At 34.6% G+C, this 20,224-nt stretch overlaps 1 protein-coding gene across 1 annotated transcript in view; it reads left to right on the top strand.

The window, feature by feature from the left end:
* The window catches only part of LOC140153329 (calcium permeable stress-gated cation channel 1-like), a 175,606-nt gene that overhangs the window by 49,823 nt on the left and 105,559 nt on the right, over window positions 1-20,224 (top strand). Inside the window, 2 exon segments of the mRNA XM_072176056.1 lie at window positions 14,527-14,632; window positions 17,391-17,428. Coding sequence (XP_072032157.1) covers window positions 14,527-14,632; window positions 17,391-17,428 — 144 coding nt within the window.

The following is a 20,224-nucleotide window of genomic DNA, read 5'->3' as shown; positions in this document are numbered from 1 at the left end:
GTGTTTTTTCTGAAATAGTCAACATCTTTTTTTACACCAGGAGACAGAGTGGGTTGCACTGGCATATAAAAGTGATTTTGGAGGCCTCTACCATTTACATACTACAATTAGGGGCAATAGGGACCTAGTAATATGATATCATTTTGTGAAAAACTCAAAACAATCAATCATTTATTCCTTAATTAATCCTGCTATCTTGTGAAGATAGCTTATATCGGACCATGTTAATGTTGCTATCTACTGAAGATAGCTTATATCGGACCATGTTATTGTTGCTATCTACTAAAGATAGCTGATATCAGAGCAAGTTAATGTTGCTATCTACTGAAGATAGCTGATATCAGATCATGTTAATATTGCTATCTACTGAAGATAGCTCATATCAGAGCATGTTAATGTTGCTATCTACTGAAGATAGCTGATATCATATCATGTTAATATTGCTATCTACTGAAGATAGCTAATATCAGATCATGTTAATGTGCTATCTACTGAAGATAGCTAATATTAGGCATATCACCTCAAAAATAACCTCAGCAGAAACATGTTATTTAATGTTCCTACATTATTGAGCTTTATTAAAGCATCAAAAATCAAAAAACAGAATTGAAATCGGTCAATGCATTGTGACGTAGTGTCAATTTAAAGATGCTCGTAGATGGAATGAAATCCTGCCACAAATGGCTGTAATGACAAAATTGGCACATTTTAAGATTTTGAAGGTATATTTGGACGCTTGCTTGAAAAAGCAGCGTTAATTTAAATATCACATCTTAAATGCATATCTTTCCTGACTTCGTTACAGAAAACATAATTAAAAAATCTATCATTGAATAATTATAATAAATTAACCAAATATACTATTTTAGCAATTTCGCCAATCTGCAGACAAATTAAATCTCAAAAAATGACTAAGTTCAGCTAATTAATATGCAAAATTGATGCCAATAGAAAACCGTACATGATATAAAGGTGCGGTTTTTTTGCACACATATGTATACAAAGTTCTTTCAATTGATAACAAAAATACACAAAAAGTAATTAATTATGCAAATTAGGTAATTACAGCTAATTATGTATTTATGATATTATTATGCAAATTAGGCATGAGTAATTTTAGTTTTTTTCAATAATTAATGAGCGTCTGTTCATTCATCATAAATTTTTAAGTATGATCCTGTTATGAGGTTGAATAAATGAACTGCAGTTAATTATTTAAAAACAATACAAAAAATAAACAGTTTGACATTTTGACGGTGTCTGGAATATAATTTTCATTTTTACTGTAAACATGGTATGTGTCACCATTACTCAAAGCCAAGTCCGAAAAGTAAAAATTAAAATTCAGTTGCAATGAGACTTTAAATTAACATTTTGTCATCTGGATTAACATGGGAGGATAATCGGTAAAAGCAAAAGCCATTTTATTTTACCGCGTATACAAAAATAGTATGGCCTTGGACACACACAATGGCTTAGAGCTATTGTGGTTTGGAAAATTACTCCCTAAAAATATCATTGATTAATGTTTTGCTTCAACTAGTTTTAGGGAAGTGTTTCATTCGTTGTCGACGGAATTAATTTACATGCTAAGAAAGATTAGTATTTCAGCTAAATGGTGGTAGTTCCTTTACTTCAATAGGCCTATATTTACTGATTTATGAGCGATCTTCAAAAATCCATAAAAACAGGCAGTAGCTCTTAAACAAAACAATATTTTTATTTAAGGACCCGATGTTAGCCTCGGAAAGGCTTCACACACCATATATTAAAAATTTAAACAATTTGGATAAATGAAGCATATGAAGAAATTCATTTATCGACATGGATGTTTTCTAAAATTGGCCAAATTTGAAGCGCGCCCTTTTCAATTCACTGTTATGCTTGCATGCACAGTGTAGCAGAATTATTGTGCAGCCACTGTGACATACCTACTAATATCAGATCATGTTAATGTTGCTATCTACAGAAGATAGCTGATATCAGATCATGTTAATGTTGCTATCTACTGAAGATAGCTAATATCCGATCATGTTAATGTTGCTATCTACTGAAGATAGCTGATATCAGATCATGTTAATGTTGCTATCTACTGAAGATAGCTGATATCATATCATGTTAATATTGCTATCTACAATGTACTGAAGATAACTAATATCAGATCATGTTAATTTTGCTATCTACTGAAGATAGCTGATATCAGACCATGTTAATGTTGCTATCTACAATGTACAATGTACTGAAGATAACTAATATCAGATCATGTTAATGTTGCTATCTACTGAAGATAGCTGATATCAGACCATGTTAATGTTGCTATCTACTGAAGATAGCTGATATCAGATCATGTTAATATTGCTATCTACTGAAGATAGCTAATATCAGATCATGTTAATGTTGCTATCTACTGAAGATAGCTTTTGTTAGATCATGTTAATGTTGCTATCTACTGAAGATAGCTGATATCATATCATGTTAATATTGCTATCTACAGAAGATAGCTGATATCAGATCATGTTAATATTGCTATCTACTTAAGATAGTTAATATCAGATCATGTTAATGTTGCTATCTACTGAAGATAGTTAATATCAGACCATGTTAATGTTGCTATCTACTGAAGATAGCTGATATCAGATCATGTTAATATTGGGATCTACTGAAGATAGCTGATATCAGATCATGTTAATATTGCTATCTATGAAGATAGCTGATATCATCATGTTAAAGTTGCTATCTACTGAAGATAGTTAATATCAGATCATGTTATTGCTGCTATCTACTGAAGATAGCTAATATCAGATCATGTTAATGTTGCTATCTACTGAAGATAGTTAATATCAGACCATGTTAATGTTGCTATCTACTGAAGATAGCTGATATCAGATCATGTTAATATTGGGATCTACTGAAGATAGCTGATATCAGATCATGTTAATATTGCTATCTATGAAGATAGCTCATATCATCATGTTAAAGTTGCTATCTACTGAAGATAGTTAATATCAGATCATGTTATTGCTGCTATCTACTGAAGATAGCTCATATCAGATCATGTTAATATTGCTATCTACTGAAGATAGCTAATATCAGATCATGTTAATGTTGCTATCTACTGAAGATAGCAACTTTAACATGATCTGATATTAGCTATCTACTGAAGATAGCTGATATCAGACCATGTTAATGTTGTTATCTACTGAAGATAGCTGATATCAGATCATGTTAATATTGCTATCTACAGAAGATAGCTGATATCAGATCATGTTAATATTGCTATCTACTTAAGATAGTTAATATCAGATCATGTTAATGTTGCTATCTACTGAAGATAGTTAATATCAGACCATGTTAATGTTGCTATCTACTGAAGATAGCTGATATCAGATCATGTTAATATTGGGATCTACTGAAGATAGCTGATATCAGATCATGTTAATATTGCTATCTATGAAGATAGCTCATATCATCATGTTAAAGTTGCTATCTACTGAAGATAGTTAATATCAGATCATGTTATTGCTGCTATCTACTGAAGATAGCTAATATCAGATCATGTTAATGTTGCTATCTACTGAAGATAGTTAATATCAGACCATGTTAATGTTGCTATCTACTGAAGATAGCTGATATCAGATCATGTTAATATTGGGATCTACTGAAGATAGCTGATATCAGATCATGTTAATATTGCTATCTATGAAGATAGCTCATATCATCATGTTAAAGTTGCTATCTACTGAAGATAGTTAATATCAGATCATGTTATTGCTGCTATCTACTGAAGATAGCTCATATCAGATCATGTTAATATTGCTATCTACTGAAGATAGCTAATATCAGATCATGTTAATGTTGCCATATACTGAAGATAGCAACTTTAACATGATCTGATATTAGCTATCTACTGAAGATAGCTGATATCAGACCATGTTAATGTTGTTATCTACTGAAGATAGCTGATATCAGATCATGTTAATATTGCTATCTACTGAAGATAGTTAATATCAGATCATGTTAATGTTGCTATCTACTGAAGATAGCAACTTTAACATGATCTGATATTAGCTATCTACTGAAGATAGCTGATATCAGACCATGTTAATGTTGTTATCTACTGAAGATAGCTGATATCAGATCATGTTAATATTGCTATCTACTGAAGATAGCTAATATCAGATCATGTTAATGTTGCTATCTACTGAAGATAGCGGATATCAGATCATGTTAATGTTGCTACCGGGTACTTACTAAAGATAGCTGATATCAGATCTTGTTAATGTTGCTATCTACTGATTGTAGCTGATGTAAGATCATGTTAATATGTTGTTTTCCACTGAAGATAGCTTTTGTCAGATCATGTGTTAGTGTTGCTATCTACTGAAGATGGCTGATACCAGATTGTTGTAAACTGTAAAAATTATATTAATTGGCAGATTTGCTGCTCACCATTTTATTGTAAAATTGATTGCCATGAAATTGTGTATGCAGAATGGACAGGTCTAAGCTTTGCTAGTCAAATTTTAACAGTATTTGTCCATCTTTTTTGCAAAAACAAGGAAATACTGTGTTCCCCTTAGTTACAGTATTTGGCTGTAAATGATACTGTTAATTTGTGTATGACTAACAAAACTAGAATGTTGCATAATAATTCAATGGTCGATCATTATTTTATTTGGGTCAAGTGAGTCACTATATAAATCTGGTCACATCTTCAGTACGGAATTTACATGCCCATAGTTGAAAAATGAACAAGATTATAGCACTTGCATAAAATTCTTCATTTGTTAATATCATATAATAAGTCATCTTAATCGTGTGCAGAAATGAAGTGGGCACTACACTTGTAAAGAAAATAGAATTTCCTTGCAAGGCTATTGCACCCTGCAGTAATACGACTCCTGTGGCAAACATCTTCGAAACAATCTTGACTTCACTCACGGATATGAGTAATAATAGCGCTGACGACTTAAACTACGAAGGACGGTATTTTTGTTTGATTCTACTTCCGTCAGAAATGACACCGAAGAGAGACAAAATATCTATTGATGTGGTGCTCAATATGTCATATGCCTCACAGCAGATGGCTAGCTTTCTATACCAATCAGTAATAATCTATATACACACTATTCACTTGGTCAAAAGAGACAAGTTTATGTTGTAAGAAGATGGAAGCGTGTGAAAAAAGCCCCATGGGTGATTTTTCAAACTGCTGCTTGTAAATTACTGGTAAACAATATCTTCTGTCAAGACATGTGTCAGAATTTTTAGCCAAATTTATTTTGGCAATAAAGAGATGAGGGATAAGAGATTATTTCTAAATCAAAATGCATCGTAAAATATGATAATATCTTGGTTCTAGGAATGTAAAAAACACAATTTTCATATTTTAATAAAATGATAAGATGACAGTATCTTGTTGGGATGAAGTTTGAAATCCATGCTGATCTTGCCCCTGGGATGTGTGTCAAAGGAATACAAGTAGGTGGGCAGGTAAGAAGCCCACAGGCTAACAGAGGTCAACTAATATCAAGTGGCATTTATGAGAAAATTGTTGGAGACATTTTGTACTACCAGAAGATATTATATATTGTACCATGATCAAGTATTCATATTCGCAAACAACCTATTAAAAAGCCCTAGAAGGTGCATTCTATATAAAGCACTTCTTGCTCAGGGTGTTATTAGATTAGGGATTTATTTAAAAGTTGGATATACCATTTGCTTTATCAGTCTGTAATATATAAGTAATACCCTAAACATACATGTTTTCTTACATACCTTGATCTAAATACAACGATTGGTTAGTGCTGATGTAAAGCAGAATTTGTGCTTGAGCTCTGTGGTAGTAAATGATACTGTTTGAACTGATGTTTGGAAAAGATTCAACTTTATCTAAAAATAGAAACATTTTAGAAACCAAATCTTGGAAATGCATGCACCATCTCACGTTCTCTAGCGTAACGAATCTATTGATAAATTACTTCCCAAAGGGGCTTAATTCCACTAAAACTGAATTATAACTTATGGTGCACAAAGTAACATTTTGTTGATGCTGAAGAGCTAGACAAAATGATTGTGAAGGGTTCTCTGTCATTAGTGAAACTGATATAGTCACTACATACCCTAGACTCAAGAGCCTCACAGAGAAAACTTTGACATGACTGCACTACTCTTGATTTCAGTAAATAAATTAAGATATATGTTGTGTTGCAGATGAAACATAATTCAAGCTTAATTCTTGAGTTTATTCTATATTACACAATTTTTTTGTATGCCAGAGCAAGCACTCATAGCTAAGACTTGTACAAAGACTAATTTCAGTTCATGCATTCTGATATTTTGTAAATATGCTTCATGTTCTAATTAATGACCTCTGTTATTCAAAGTAAAACAGGTTAATAGTGATAGTTTAGCCTATATACATGATTTAACATGCTTATCAAGTCTATGATTTAGTGACAGGTTTTTTAAAGAAAATATGCAAAATAACTTTTGGTCCTTTTTTTCTAGAAATTGACTGAATATAGACTTTTAAATTAATTTCAGTTAAATTTGAGCTAGGTTTTATCTGGCATTAGAAAGTGTGCATTCAAACATGTCATGGACCTACAATTATGTTTCATGTAGACATGATAGCAATTAAGTGGTTCATCAAGCCAGGACCATGCACTGTTCTATGGGCCACTACAAAACACGTTCTTGGTTCTTATAATTATAGTTTGAATAATTTAAACAAGATTCAACATACCTAAATGGTATGACTATTAGATATCTGCAGCCTCATAAGGCCCCAACCCATACACCCACATAGCTCATTTATAGTGTCTAGCATGCTTGATAAAAGTCAGGGTTGCCAAACCCTGCGATTTGGTACCCCAATTGGGTGATTTTTGAAGATTTTGCATGTGACTTTTGAAAATTTCCTGTCCCATAGAAACCAATGGTTAAGAACAAAATTTGGTGACTTTTCAACATTGGCTCCCGGGACTTCCAATTGTGTCCTATACCATAGAAACCAATGGTTAAGCTAAAAATTGAGTGACTTTTTGATTATTTTACCACGATTAGGGGTGAAAATTTTTGGCAACCTTGATAAAAGCACAGAAGTGATTCACAAAATGTGAAATACATTATGTAGAAATTGCCTAGATGCTTTTCTTGTAATTTGCTTTTAAGCACGGAAAGAGATCTTCATTTATCTAAAAATTAAATGCAAATTAAATGAGTGCAATTTCTTGAGTGCTTTGGCATAACATTAGGGTTTATGGTAGGGAGGCTATTTATAATTGCAGGAACTACGAATGTCTTAGAGGGTGCATGATATTAAAACTGAAAATAAGTAAATGAATTCAGTACGATGGGTTGTGTGAGATTCAAATGTGTGCCCCTTTCTGGTAATTTTTCCCTCTAACCATGAGCTGTCAAAAGAAATGTTAAAATCTGAGACATAAATTCTTTAACTTGCAGAAAGTATTGGAAATATCCTTCATGCTAATAGGGATGTATGTAATTTCAAATGGCGTGTAAAAAGACTATGTTTCAAGATACCTCTCAGGAGTCTCACTCTGCTTTGATAGGTTTAAATTCATCAGACCATAGACTTCTCGTTGAGTCGTTATACTAGCTTGCAAACTCATTATGTATCAAACATCCAACATCTAAACTACTCCAGTATTAGCTTAATTATTGGTGCTTAATTAATTCAAGTAATTTCCACATTTTGCTTGTTTTAAACATTTGCATTTGTTCCAAAATTACAAATTGTATTTTCTCTGCGAGCATGTAGATTTTTATTTCATTTTGTAGATTTTTACAGGTGGTGTATGACGTGCATTCCCTAAATTCAGTAAATTTTCATCGTCAACCGTGTAATTGAATGGGATTATTTTGAAATTTTAAAACGCTTGAAATATCACAAACAAATAGGCCTATGTTGATAAATAATTTAAATACAAGCTAAAACCGTTGGGGTTCGATAATGAACCCCACAAAACTAACAGTATATGGAAAATGCCATACGGCGAGGCGGTTTCACGAGTTGCCGGCTCGATCATGTCATCCGCCGCCTGGATTTTTATTTCATTTTCACAGCAATACTAGCTCCCCAGTTCCATGAGAAATTGTTTGGTATATCATTCAATTTTCTACTAGTAGGAAATGTGAATTTAAACCAAATTCTGATAGATCAAAATTAGCTGAAGATCTTGTTACTATAAGTGTACATTCACAGGAGTCCATCATTGACATTTCCAAGATGCATAGACAAGTAGTACAGATTTCTGCAAATGGCTGACACATCACATATCAGGGTTGTAGAATTTTGGGAGCACACAGTTCATGCGCTGTGCAGTATGATGCATACATACCTGCACCGCACATTCATATTCTACATAGCTGCCTCGATTGTCCCCCCTATACCCATGGGGGTTTACAAAAAAATATAAATCTGTGCATTCTGAAGGCTTCTTTTCAAGTACAAGTTTATTTTCAAGAGTGACTGATCCACAAAGTATGATTGTGTTAGTATGAATGCATTTGAAACTAATTCTTAAAAAGGTAGATGTAAGATTCTTGTTCTTTGCATAATTTATAAATATTAAGACTGCTGTCCACAATTCGGCTATTCCAGTTGAAGTCCATACACTCTGTATGGAAGACAGGACCTTAACCTCCCACACAGGGTGTGTAGATTTCAAATGGAGTCACTCATTTAAGTAACCCCATTTGAAATTCACACTCCCTGTGTAGAAGATGAAGCTCATATCATCCATAGGGGGTGTGTGTATTTCAACTAGAATTGCCTACTGTGCAATAGGCATCTGTATGCGAAGAGTTAACCATTTGCACAAGCATATAAAAACAAAACGTGTTTAAAATAAAAACAAGTGAACTGACAGATAAATGATATTAAATGCTATTAAGTTGTTTCAAATGTCAGCACGTGGGATTTGGATAAGGATGGTTACAATTATTAGTTATATTTGGTAACAAATCAAATTTCTAAGTACGTTGATAATCCTATGGCAGGCAGGCAGGCAGGCCGGCCATCTTATTAGATTACTTGGTATTCGTCATGACCCATCAATAAACTACTTGAATTGAGAATGAATAATCAATTTGATTCACAGAGAGCTATAAGGGAATCTTGCATTAGTGTAAAAACATGCTTGTCGCTGTCTGATGGTTTGTAGTGCTTCTTTGCAAGCCCATAAACCACCCACCTACACACTTGAATGTGTCATTTAGTGGATGACCAAGACATGAATCTCCTATGTACAAATTAGAGATGCACGTTTTGCTTTGTAAAGCTCTCCGACGCCGAGCTTATTGTAATTGTATTTAATTGTATATTTTAGTCTAGGTTGGTTTGAGCCAGAAATGCCTATTCCAGTTGAAATCCATACACCCCTTATGGAAGACATGACCTTCATTTTCTACACAAGGAGTGTGAATTTCAAATAGAGTTAGCTGAATGGGTGGTTCCATTTGAAATCTTCACCCCCGTTGTGGGAGATTAAAGCCATGTCTTCCATAGGGGATGCATGGATTTCAAATAGCCCATTTTATACTATGCAAGTATGGATATGTACCAAAAATGAATATACTTCTTAGGTTCTTGAGCAGTTGCGTAGCCAATGAACTTGAGACGAATTCAAGACCACAATCCAATCTTAAGAATGTTTGCTGTTTTCATTTGTGCATTATTTTATATCTGTGTGTGGGGGTGTGTGCACATTTATAAACACTATCAATCTGGACTCGTGAAAAAGCTTGGTAAGTGGGGGAACAGTGGATGTCAGCATTTGCTGGACTGTGTTGGTAGATTGCAAATAGCATAAAAATGCATATTATAAACAATGTCAGTGGTTGGGGTGTAGGTTTTTACTTTGCACTGAGGCACATAAACTTGAGCCCTTTGTAAAGCCAATAAGACTCTAGCGTGTGTTTTGGTAATGAAAATTAAAGTCACTGCCCTTGTGTGTGTTTGTTATTGGGTGGGGTTTTTTTTTCAATTTCTATATTTCAAGTTCAAGGAGGGCTAAACTGGATGATTATACAGGCTGCATGATAATGATTGTTACCAATTTTTTTTTCTTCCAAATGCAGCATTGGATTCACTATATATAAGGTAAAGAGTTAGGTCATTTTAAGTGGATCCAATGGTGCATTTGGAAGACCATGCTGAAAAAATGCATGAGGTACACTATTTTAGTCCCATTTATGACAATTCAATATGGCAGATTCACTATAGTATTATGCATAATGCTATTTGAAACCATCTTTCTCCTATTACATTCTTTGGTCTGGATTTATAAGTACTATGTGTAAAGACTCATTGATTATTCAAGTTGCACCTGTCTCTATCAACTCTATGCAAACTCATTAATCATATTATGCACGCCATAGAAATTAATCTGTAACTTGTTCAATTATGGTAAGAATGTATATAAATACTAGCCAGTACTAGCCACAGACCGTCCGACAGCAAATATTAAGAATAGGGACTATGCTTTAGAATGAACAAAATTACTGTTGGTGGTATTCCATCGTTCCATCCTGTGGCTTTACATCCCGACATTGCCCTTACGCAGTTTCACCCTTCTGACTTTATTCTGTGTTTGTTTGTTTGTTTAAACAGTCACTCCGTGTGGAGACACGCTTGGGTCCTGATGGGACCAGGCTCAAACAAAATGCTCAAGCCAGGCTAAAAAGCCTATATAGCATGCTGGCCTATATGAAAAGAGAAGTGAGAAACAGATTTGAAGACAAAGAACAAGGAAAAGAAGGCCACTCCCAACAATCAAGTGAACAATTTTACTGTCAGCCTTTGGGTCAAGAGAAAGGAAACCTCTTAATCCATTCTCAAGTATTTTGACTTTGTGCTACATGTACAAAATCTAGAGTGGTTGTACTTATTCATGCAGATTAGGAGAGCTATTATTTATCATACTCCTGGAGGATCACTTGTTTGCTTCTCAAAAAAAAAAAACAGAAAAAACAAGGTTTCCTGCTATTTGCTATTTTTTGTGAGGAATCCAGGCATGGGACATTTAAAATTGTTATTACTGATATAAATTCATCTCATACATGAGTTTCAAACAAATTTTTTGAATTTGATCAATTATTCAGTTATCCAAATCTACATTCATTTAAACAAAGTAGTATAATTTCCAACTGTCCAGGGTTTACTCATTCAATATACACAATATTGATTATTAGCATGACTAACATGCAATATTTGAATGTAAAGTAAAGATGCGTAGCAAAATAATGCCTTTGATCAATAATAGACTGAAATTATATGCGTACAGCATCTAGTTAATAAAAGTGATTAACAGTGCTATGTTGAAGATAATTTAAATTCTACACTAAAATGGTTCTAAGTAGAACCTAAAAAGATTCTTTGAGTTGTCCTGCTTGTGGAACCAAAAAGGTTCTGGAAAAGCTTGAAAGAACCATTTTTAGACCTGAAAAGGGTTCTAGAAAGACCAGAAAGACCCATTTTGGAATTCTTTGAGTTGTCAAGAACTGCTTTTCTCTTGCGGGTTCTACATGCAGGACAACTTGGAACCATTTTTCTAAGAGTTTATATATTATTGTATTATTTCACTGTGAATTATATCACTTGAACCTCAAAGATAAACTTCAAAGAATAAAATGTATTTTAGTGCAATGTGGCAGGCTTACACATGATACATATAAATGTATAATTCAATGTAGGTTGATGTAGCCAACTGCTTTATGGCATTGTTCCAACAATATAAACATGCGATTTTAATTATAATCAAATTGGCTATTGGACAAAATATTTTATCTACATGTAGAAACTCTCTGATAATCCAGTGAATACTAAATTGAACAACTCAATATCCTTGTGAATCAGTTTCAATTTCAGATGTGAGGTATGGCGTAGTGGGCTAGCCATACTTTTGACAAACACCTCAAACAATCAATATTCATGTGCCATTGTCAAATGCAATGAATGGAGATTGCAAGAAATTAATGAATAAGTGTAAACCTGAACGGTATTCAAATGAAATATATGATAATATATCATTCAACAGAAAAAATTATGCATTAAAACATTTGAAAGATCTGTATTTGGGCATTTTTAAAACATGGCACAGATCAGTTTGAGGGCCAGATACAGTTCACCTGCATACCTGATATAGGCTGAGCTACAGGCCATATATTGGAGGGCTGGATGGAGTTGGTCTGCATGGCGGATATGGTCAGCAGAGCTGCAGGCCATATATTGGAGGGCCTGATGAAGTTGGTCTGCATGCCTGATATGGTCGGCAGAGCTGTAGGCCATATATTGGAGGACTGGATGGAGGTGGTCTGCATGGCGGATATGGCCAGTAGAGCCGAAGGCCATATATTTAAGGGCGGATGGAGTTGGTCTGCATTACGGAAATGGCCAGCAGAGCTGCAGGCCATATACTGTGTACACCTGTTATCATGTTTATAATTGATGTAATCATTCACATTTTCATTAATCATTAACCATAGGTTTGAATGTGTTAACTCTCAGCCATTTTGCTTTGCTCTGCTCAGCTATTTTGCTACCTTGGATTCAAGTGCACTGTATCATGTTGAAAAATATGCATGTCTTCTTGAATATGTTGTATTATGATGTTCTAACTATTAAATCTACTTGTACTACTAATCTGTAGTGATTTAGACACCAGACTTGTTTTACACACATTTTAAATCAACACTATTTTCCTATTATAAATTTTTACCACTCTCTTTTTATCTTTGTGTATTTTTGTATAAACTATTAAATTTACTTACTACTAATCTGTAGCTAGACACTTTCTACCAGAATTATGCATTTCAAATTGACACAATTTTCCTGTAGTAAATTTTGACCACTCTCTTCTATATCTTTGTGCATTTGTATATAATTATTAACTATATAAGTCATACTCGTCCAACCATTCCCCTTCCCTCTATACATATAATGTAATGGTTTGTATATCAGTGGATAGAAGGGAAAAGGTGGTCTTGTTGGACTAGTTTTATGAGAAATCTTTTCTAAAATTTGATTTAGTTCTAAATTTCCTAATTGGTATGCATTTTTTCTCTGCTGAAATCTCTGCACTTCTCTTTCAACTTGAGAGCTCAAAGTACAACTGAAAATTAGTACTTCATCTTTCTGCAGGCAACTCTCAGTGCTTTGATCTTGAAAATGACCCTTTTTACGCAAATCTGTGTTCATGGATGATACCTTCTGGTCAATGACCAGTGGCGCCCTCTAGGGAATCAACCGGACAGCTATATAGTAGGCTAGGGCCGACATTTTCTGTGCACTGCACTTGCTAAAAGTTGGCTGGCAAGCAAAGTAACTCATTGCGTTACCAGTGTAAGGTGCATACACCCTTTATTTATCCTGTTATGCTCAAGTTGTTTCTAAACAGATGTTTTCACGGCCAACCGACTCATTGATTTCACTGGTGTTTTGCAGTTGTGATGTCGTTCTGCCTATACCCTGCCATTTTAAATTGTCACATATCAAGTACAAAATAGTATACCTCTGGTCGGACTGTAGTCCTGATCTTTTCTAAATCGTAGTATGTTTCTGTGCACAATGCTATTTTGGCAATGAAAGTGCACAAGTGGTGTACATATTTTAAATTTGGCACTTAATTGCCAGAGAAGCTGTAACATGGCTGCTGTTACTTGCACAGGTGTCCACATGTAAGTTTGACAAGTGTCAGTATAAAATATTACATCAAGACATTCATTAAGCAAAACCTGAATGATCATAAAGTTGACACAAATTTTGAGCAATTTGCAATGTTGGTGTACAAGTTGTAAACGATAGTAAATGATCCAAATAACATGTGCTATTGACAAACCTGCTGTATGAGGACATCAGGCTTTTAAATATCTTAAAAGCAATTTTAATCTCAACCATGAAAATGAATATCAAAGGTGTACTATTTTGGCTCCTATGAGTGACAATTCAATATGACAGCTTTCCCATACCACCACGCATTATGCATCTAACTCTTTGGAGTCCTTATTTCTGCCTACTGAATAAAAAAGACTAGTTTGTGTCTGACATCTCTGTCAATCAAACTCTCCATGACTTTTGATTGGTTAGTAGCACGTAAAAGGAAGTTTGATTCATCTGCTGCCTTCATCAGAGAAAAGGAATCACAAAAATATGGTGAAAATTATGTTACTTTTACAAGGGAAAAAACTTTTTCTGGGTATTGTTGACATGGTGCCTTCAGGAAATAAAATTCCTATCACTAAGATCTAACTTTTGAGATGGTTTGTATGTTTGAAGGTGCAAAATAAACCATAGGGTACGCTGTTTTACCACCACATTCAAAATTTTCAATCATCACAACAAATCATTTCTGAGTTTGATTGACAGATGACAGACGCGAAGTAGTATTTTTTATCTGGCTCCGATTATTCTTTGCAACTCATTCATCACTTGGTGATCTTAGGATGTTATATTTTGCTTCACACTTTAAAGGTTTGTTTTTTATCTTATTATATCAGATGGACTAGCATGTTCTATGGGGATCACAGCAAATCATCACGTACACAGCAAGGGGAGAAAGGGGGTGAAGAAGATGAAATATTACCTGGTCATTCTGAAGTCACTGTAAGTACAGTCTTCTCTGTCTTGTCCCAATTTTAAGGCAAAATTAACCGATTTGTAATATATATCGCTGTGGCTATAATTTCATTGATTAATACTGATACAACATCAGTTATTATTATGATTTGATGCATCAAAGTGTGTGAAGATATTGCATGCAAACATAATAATGATAAAATATTTATTGGTCTCGCTTTAAAATATAGGACTTGACTACGTCTTGGTCAATATTTTAAAACTCATAGCCAATAAAGTTAAGCTCAATCGATCCAATTTTATATCACACTATAATACATTCTACATTCATTTGTTAGAACTCTATATAACTGTATACTCTAATATTGAAAGATTTAACCCTTTAGATCTTCAAAAGTATGTACAGGTGCCCAAACCAACAAATCCAACCAGACTATAATGTCACTGATCCTGAAGTCAACAAATGTGCGAAAATATGACACAAATAATAGAAAATTAAATTAATTGTTGTTCTACGGGTGGATGAACTTTTCAAGTAGGGTCAGTCAGTCAAGCGTTTTTTGGGGGTTTTTGGGGTTTTTTTTTTTTTTTTCCTGGAGGCTAAAACTACCCTAAAAATCTGACAAATCTGAAAAAATCTGAAGAGTTTTTGCAAACATATTTTCTAAAAATGTTTAGCCAAAATGAATAAATGTTGGCCCCAAAACGGATGATTTTACATGATTTTAGCGAATAATGAATATTATGAACTACCAGGGGCAGCATCAGGATAAATTGATGGGCAGGGGTGAAACTAATCTGGGGGTCCAGGGGCATATCTCCTTTGGTGGGGTTGTGGAATGTAAATGTAAATGGAAAAATGAACAACACGATCAAAATATTTGATTTTCCCTTTCTTATAATCACCCGGATAACAAATTGGGTACAAACCAAGTGAGAATAACAAGAAATTTCAAATTCATTGTAAATATTCATAAAGCAGAATGAGGTGAAGCAAATTTATAATAAAAAAAAATGAAAACATGTTATGAAATATTCTCCAGGTGTTGATGGTGTGCAATCCCTGCATTGGAGACTTCCATGTGTCATATACAACACTATTGACTGTCAGAAAAATATTATAAAGGTGAAGATACACATGGGTGTGAGTAGTATTTGGATAACATTCAGCTTTGGATAATCAAGAGAACATTATGGGGACATAGAATGACTTGAGGCATATCACAACATGCCAGATTAGGTTTTGAAATAGAAAGGCATTGCTGGTGTCAGAGCTGCAAAAGGAAATCCTTCAGGCTGCATAAAATTCAATTTTTTTTGTTCTTGTCCCATAGCTCCCACATCGTTTTCAGAAGTTGGTCTGTAATGTTTTTTATTTTTCAGTTTTCAAGTATAACTGGATTCACAATCTCCTGTAATTCATTATGATGATAAAAAGTTAATTGAGCAACTTGCACTTGAAACAATAAAAAGCACATCATCATTTTCCAAGAATGCATCGAAAAAGGGTTCACAACCGCTAGCAATGACAATGTTGTAAAAACCTCACATCCTGATCAATTCCTGAGCATCCTCCAGATGGGACAAAATAACAATTTATGTGACTTTATGTAGGCAAATCAAGGGAATTAAATTCCTTTTTAAAAGGGAGTGCACCTTTGTTTCCAATGGACATTTTATTATGAAATTTCATTGTACAAGGAATACATTTCAAAAAATTCCACATAGCCCCCGCATGAAAAGTATTTAATTATCTTTGTAATCAATCAAAAAGCATTTTGTGTGAATTTTACGTCAGAACTAGGTGCTATTAAATTTTTATGAGCCTTTTTATTTTACATGTAAAGTCTATGGGGGTGACGATTAGAAATGGACGGCAATATTGAAAACCCCTCATTTTGGGCCATTTTAGACACTAAAATGCCCATAAAAATGAATAGCACTTAGTTCGGATGTAAAATTCACACACAATGCTACCTGAGTGAGTACAAACATAATTAAATACATTTCATTCGGGGGCTATAGTAAAAACAAAAAATGTCCTATACCTTAATGGTTATGGAACAAAGGTGAGTGGTAGACAACAAGATTATTTCTGAGTAGATGCTATTACAAATATGTGACTTATATTAATATGATGTGAATTCATGAAGGATTTCATGAACATGGCAAGAATTACTGAGAAAATGTGAGTGAAATGAGACTTAAAGGTAAAGAACTAAAAGGGGAAAAACTGTCAGCATGTTACAAGGCTAGTCCCCTTTTTTAATTCATTGCTTTAGTAAATTAAATTAATTTGTAGCCTTAGATTGTAACATGACTACAAATTTTATTCATTAGTTTTACTACAAGTGTAGTGATATTGTGTCTTTAATCAAGACTACAAAAACAGTAGGCCTCAACTAACCCTAACGCTACTAGACCATACAAAACCATAAAGCCCAAAGCGACTGCAAGATCATGCATCCCACATGATCCGATTATGTGATCCTGCCAAACTACATATACGCAAGAAACCATTGGCCGGGCGATGGTTATGCACATGCCTTGCTATACCCGTTCTGCTGTTTGGCACCCCAAGGGTCGGTGGGTCAAATCCCGGGCAGGGAAAACAACTTTTCTATTCATCTTTTTGGTTCCTTCCTTCCTTCTTTCCTTCCACTTAGGCAAAAAGAGCTAACAAGCAGAGAGGGAGTTTGATCCAGACACAAAGTTAATTTCAACTTTCAGAGAGTTATCATGGTATTTTGTTGTGCTAATGTGTTATTTTATCTTTACATTACAGGGTATATGTGACTGGATTCCAGCAATGTTCAAAATTAGGTAAATATAATGTTTGTGTGATCAGTGATATTTATTTTTGGTGGCTTGTGCAATTCTATCGCATGAAGATTTCTACCTTATGCAAAGGCCCATCACATAAATATTCCTTTTATAAGTTTTATGGTGGTTTGTATATTCTAAGAAGAAAATATTAAATTGTGGTGGTCCACAGAACAGCAAAATGCTCTTGGGGGAGCACGTCCACTGACAAGCTACCCATGTCTTTAGTCATACCATGAAACAAAACACACTTCAGACCTGACATTTTACTGGGATTATAAGACAAATCAAAATAGAGCTTCCAGATATTTTAGCAATTCAGTCCTACTTACTATTCTTACATATCTCAGATTGGCTCACTACAAGATCCAGTCCTCTTTGTAGCTAATCAAAATAGTCCTCATAGGGTTGATAAGTCAACCCAGGCCCATATGCAGGGTGTGCCTAATCTCAGTCCAGTTAACTTGCACACCCCCAATAAAACCAACCAAAAAAAATCAAAAAAGTATTTCTGGTGCCACCACTGGTTTTTGCTTAAATTAAATTAATTTATATTTATTTTATTTAGCAGGAAAACCTAATTTCCAAAGTATTAGAAACAAGGTTGTTTTATGTCACCCAATCCTATCATATAGGCTAAGCTGTCATAAGATAAAGCCACATATTCAATTCCGCACCAAAGCATATCAACAGAGACAGACAGTAATATACATGTTGAATTCCCCAGGTTGAATTATAAACCTATTTAATGAATTTCCCTTGATTAATTCATCCAGTGGTACTGCTTTTCCTTGGGGATATAATAACAGGTCATCTAGGTATGCTAAATAGAAACACACACACAGGATTAAATTGTTAACTAATTGGGAAGATTGATTCTTAATAAAGTAAATAACCTCATTAATTTATTGCCTGCAGTATTATACCTGAAGGGTGTTATCCACATTTGTGATAATATTTAATGATATGATTTCAGCGCTAAATATTGCTGTGTTGTATTATTACTTGAGCAGATGGTTTGATTCATACACAAGTTGGCATATTGATGAGAGAGATTGTGTGTGGGTGTTTCAGTGTGTGTTTGTAAAGACTTGCAAACTTGGACCTTGATCTGTCATTTAACACCTTTAACGCCTCCAACTGAGGACATCCCAGGTTGTTGGAATTGTAAAATGTAAAGCAAGATGTAATTTGCTGTTTAAGCCAATGTCCACTTTAGATAGGGGTATCTCCTTGGTATGTGAACAGTCTTCTGTGTCCAGTGGGCATCATCAGTTGGGTCATTGTTTTCGGTCTGTGAGGGTCCTTGTTGGTTGGGTATTTTCTAGTCTAATAAAAAACTGTTTGCCGGTTTTGACAAATGTCTACTATGAACGAGGCTATAATATGCAAGCTAGTGTCTATTATAAGAAGAATGCTGCTCAAATGTTATCTCCAGTAGACAGCATACTAGCTCCAGCAGACAGCGTACTAACATATATGCTATCTTCAGTAGACAGCATACTAGCCTATATGCTATCTTCAGTAGACAGCATACTATGCTATCTTTAGTAGACAGCATACTAGCCTATATGCTGTCTCCAGTAGACAGCATACTAGCTTTTATGCTATCTCAAGTAGACAGTATACTAGCCTATATGCTATCTCCAGTAGACAGCATACTAGCCTATATGCTATCTCAAGTAGACATACTAGCCTATATGCTATCTCAAGTAGACAGCGTACTAGCCTACATGCTATCTCCAGTAGACAGCATACTATTTTATATGCTATCTTCAGTAGACAGCATACAAGCCTGTATCTTCAGTAGACAGAATATTAGCCTATATGCTATCTTCAGTAGACGGCATACTAACTATAGCCTATATGCTATCTTCAGTAGACGGCATACTAACTATAGCCTATATGCTATGTCCAGAAGACAGCATACTAGCCAATATGCTATCTTCAGTAGACTGCATACTAGCATATATGCTATCTTCAGCAGACAGCATACAAGCTATATGCTTCTCCAGTAGACAACATATTTTTATTCATTTTTTTGTTTGTTTTCATTTATTCATTCATAATGTTCAATTATTTATTCATTCATCCAGTCATTCATTCATTTATTTTATATTTATTTATATATGGCTGGTTAGTTTGCCACTTTTTTAATGTCTGCTTTTGATGAATGTGTTAACAAAAATAAGAACCTTGTCTAACGAATGTAAGCCTACATGTCATACACCTTTAAACACACATGTATCTATATAATAATACGCTATTCTCTGTCTCTCTGTCTCTCTGTCTCTCTGTCTGTTTGTCTGTCTGTCTGTGACTGCTAATGTGAGGCCGTCGTGGGTAAATGCACGGGGCCCAAACTCGGTGGGTGGGTGTAGTTCTGTCCTGGCAAGAAGAAGTTTATGTTTGTTAAGTCATCTGACCCGGGGTCCCCTCCCAGGGGTCATTTGAGGTCAAATTACTAAAAACTGTTGTGTGAGGCTGTAGTAGGTCGTACGGGGCCCAAACTCGGTGGGTGGGTGTAGTTCTGTCCTGGCAAGAATAAGTTTAGGTTCGTTAAGTCATCTGACCCCGGGGCCCCCTCCCAGGGGTCAACTGAGGTCAAATTACTAAAAACTGTCGTATGGGCATGAAACTTGGTAGGTACAGTCAACAGTTAGAGCCATAATTTTGGAAGGTCATTTAGGGGTCACCAAGGACACCCAGGGGTCATCTGAGGTCAAATTAGTACAAACTGTTGTATGGGCATGAAACTTGATGGGTACAGACAACATTGAGAGCCAATTTTTTGGA

The sequence above is a fragment of the Amphiura filiformis genome, chromosome 5 (genome assembly GCF_039555335.1).
Source record: "Amphiura filiformis chromosome 5, Afil_fr2py, whole genome shotgun sequence".
In the NCBI taxonomy this organism is placed as follows: Eukaryota; Metazoa; Echinodermata; class Ophiuroidea; order Amphilepidida; family Amphiuridae; genus Amphiura; species Amphiura filiformis.
The sequence above is the reverse complement of the archived record's forward strand: the minus strand, read 5'-3'. Positions and strand labels throughout refer to the sequence as shown.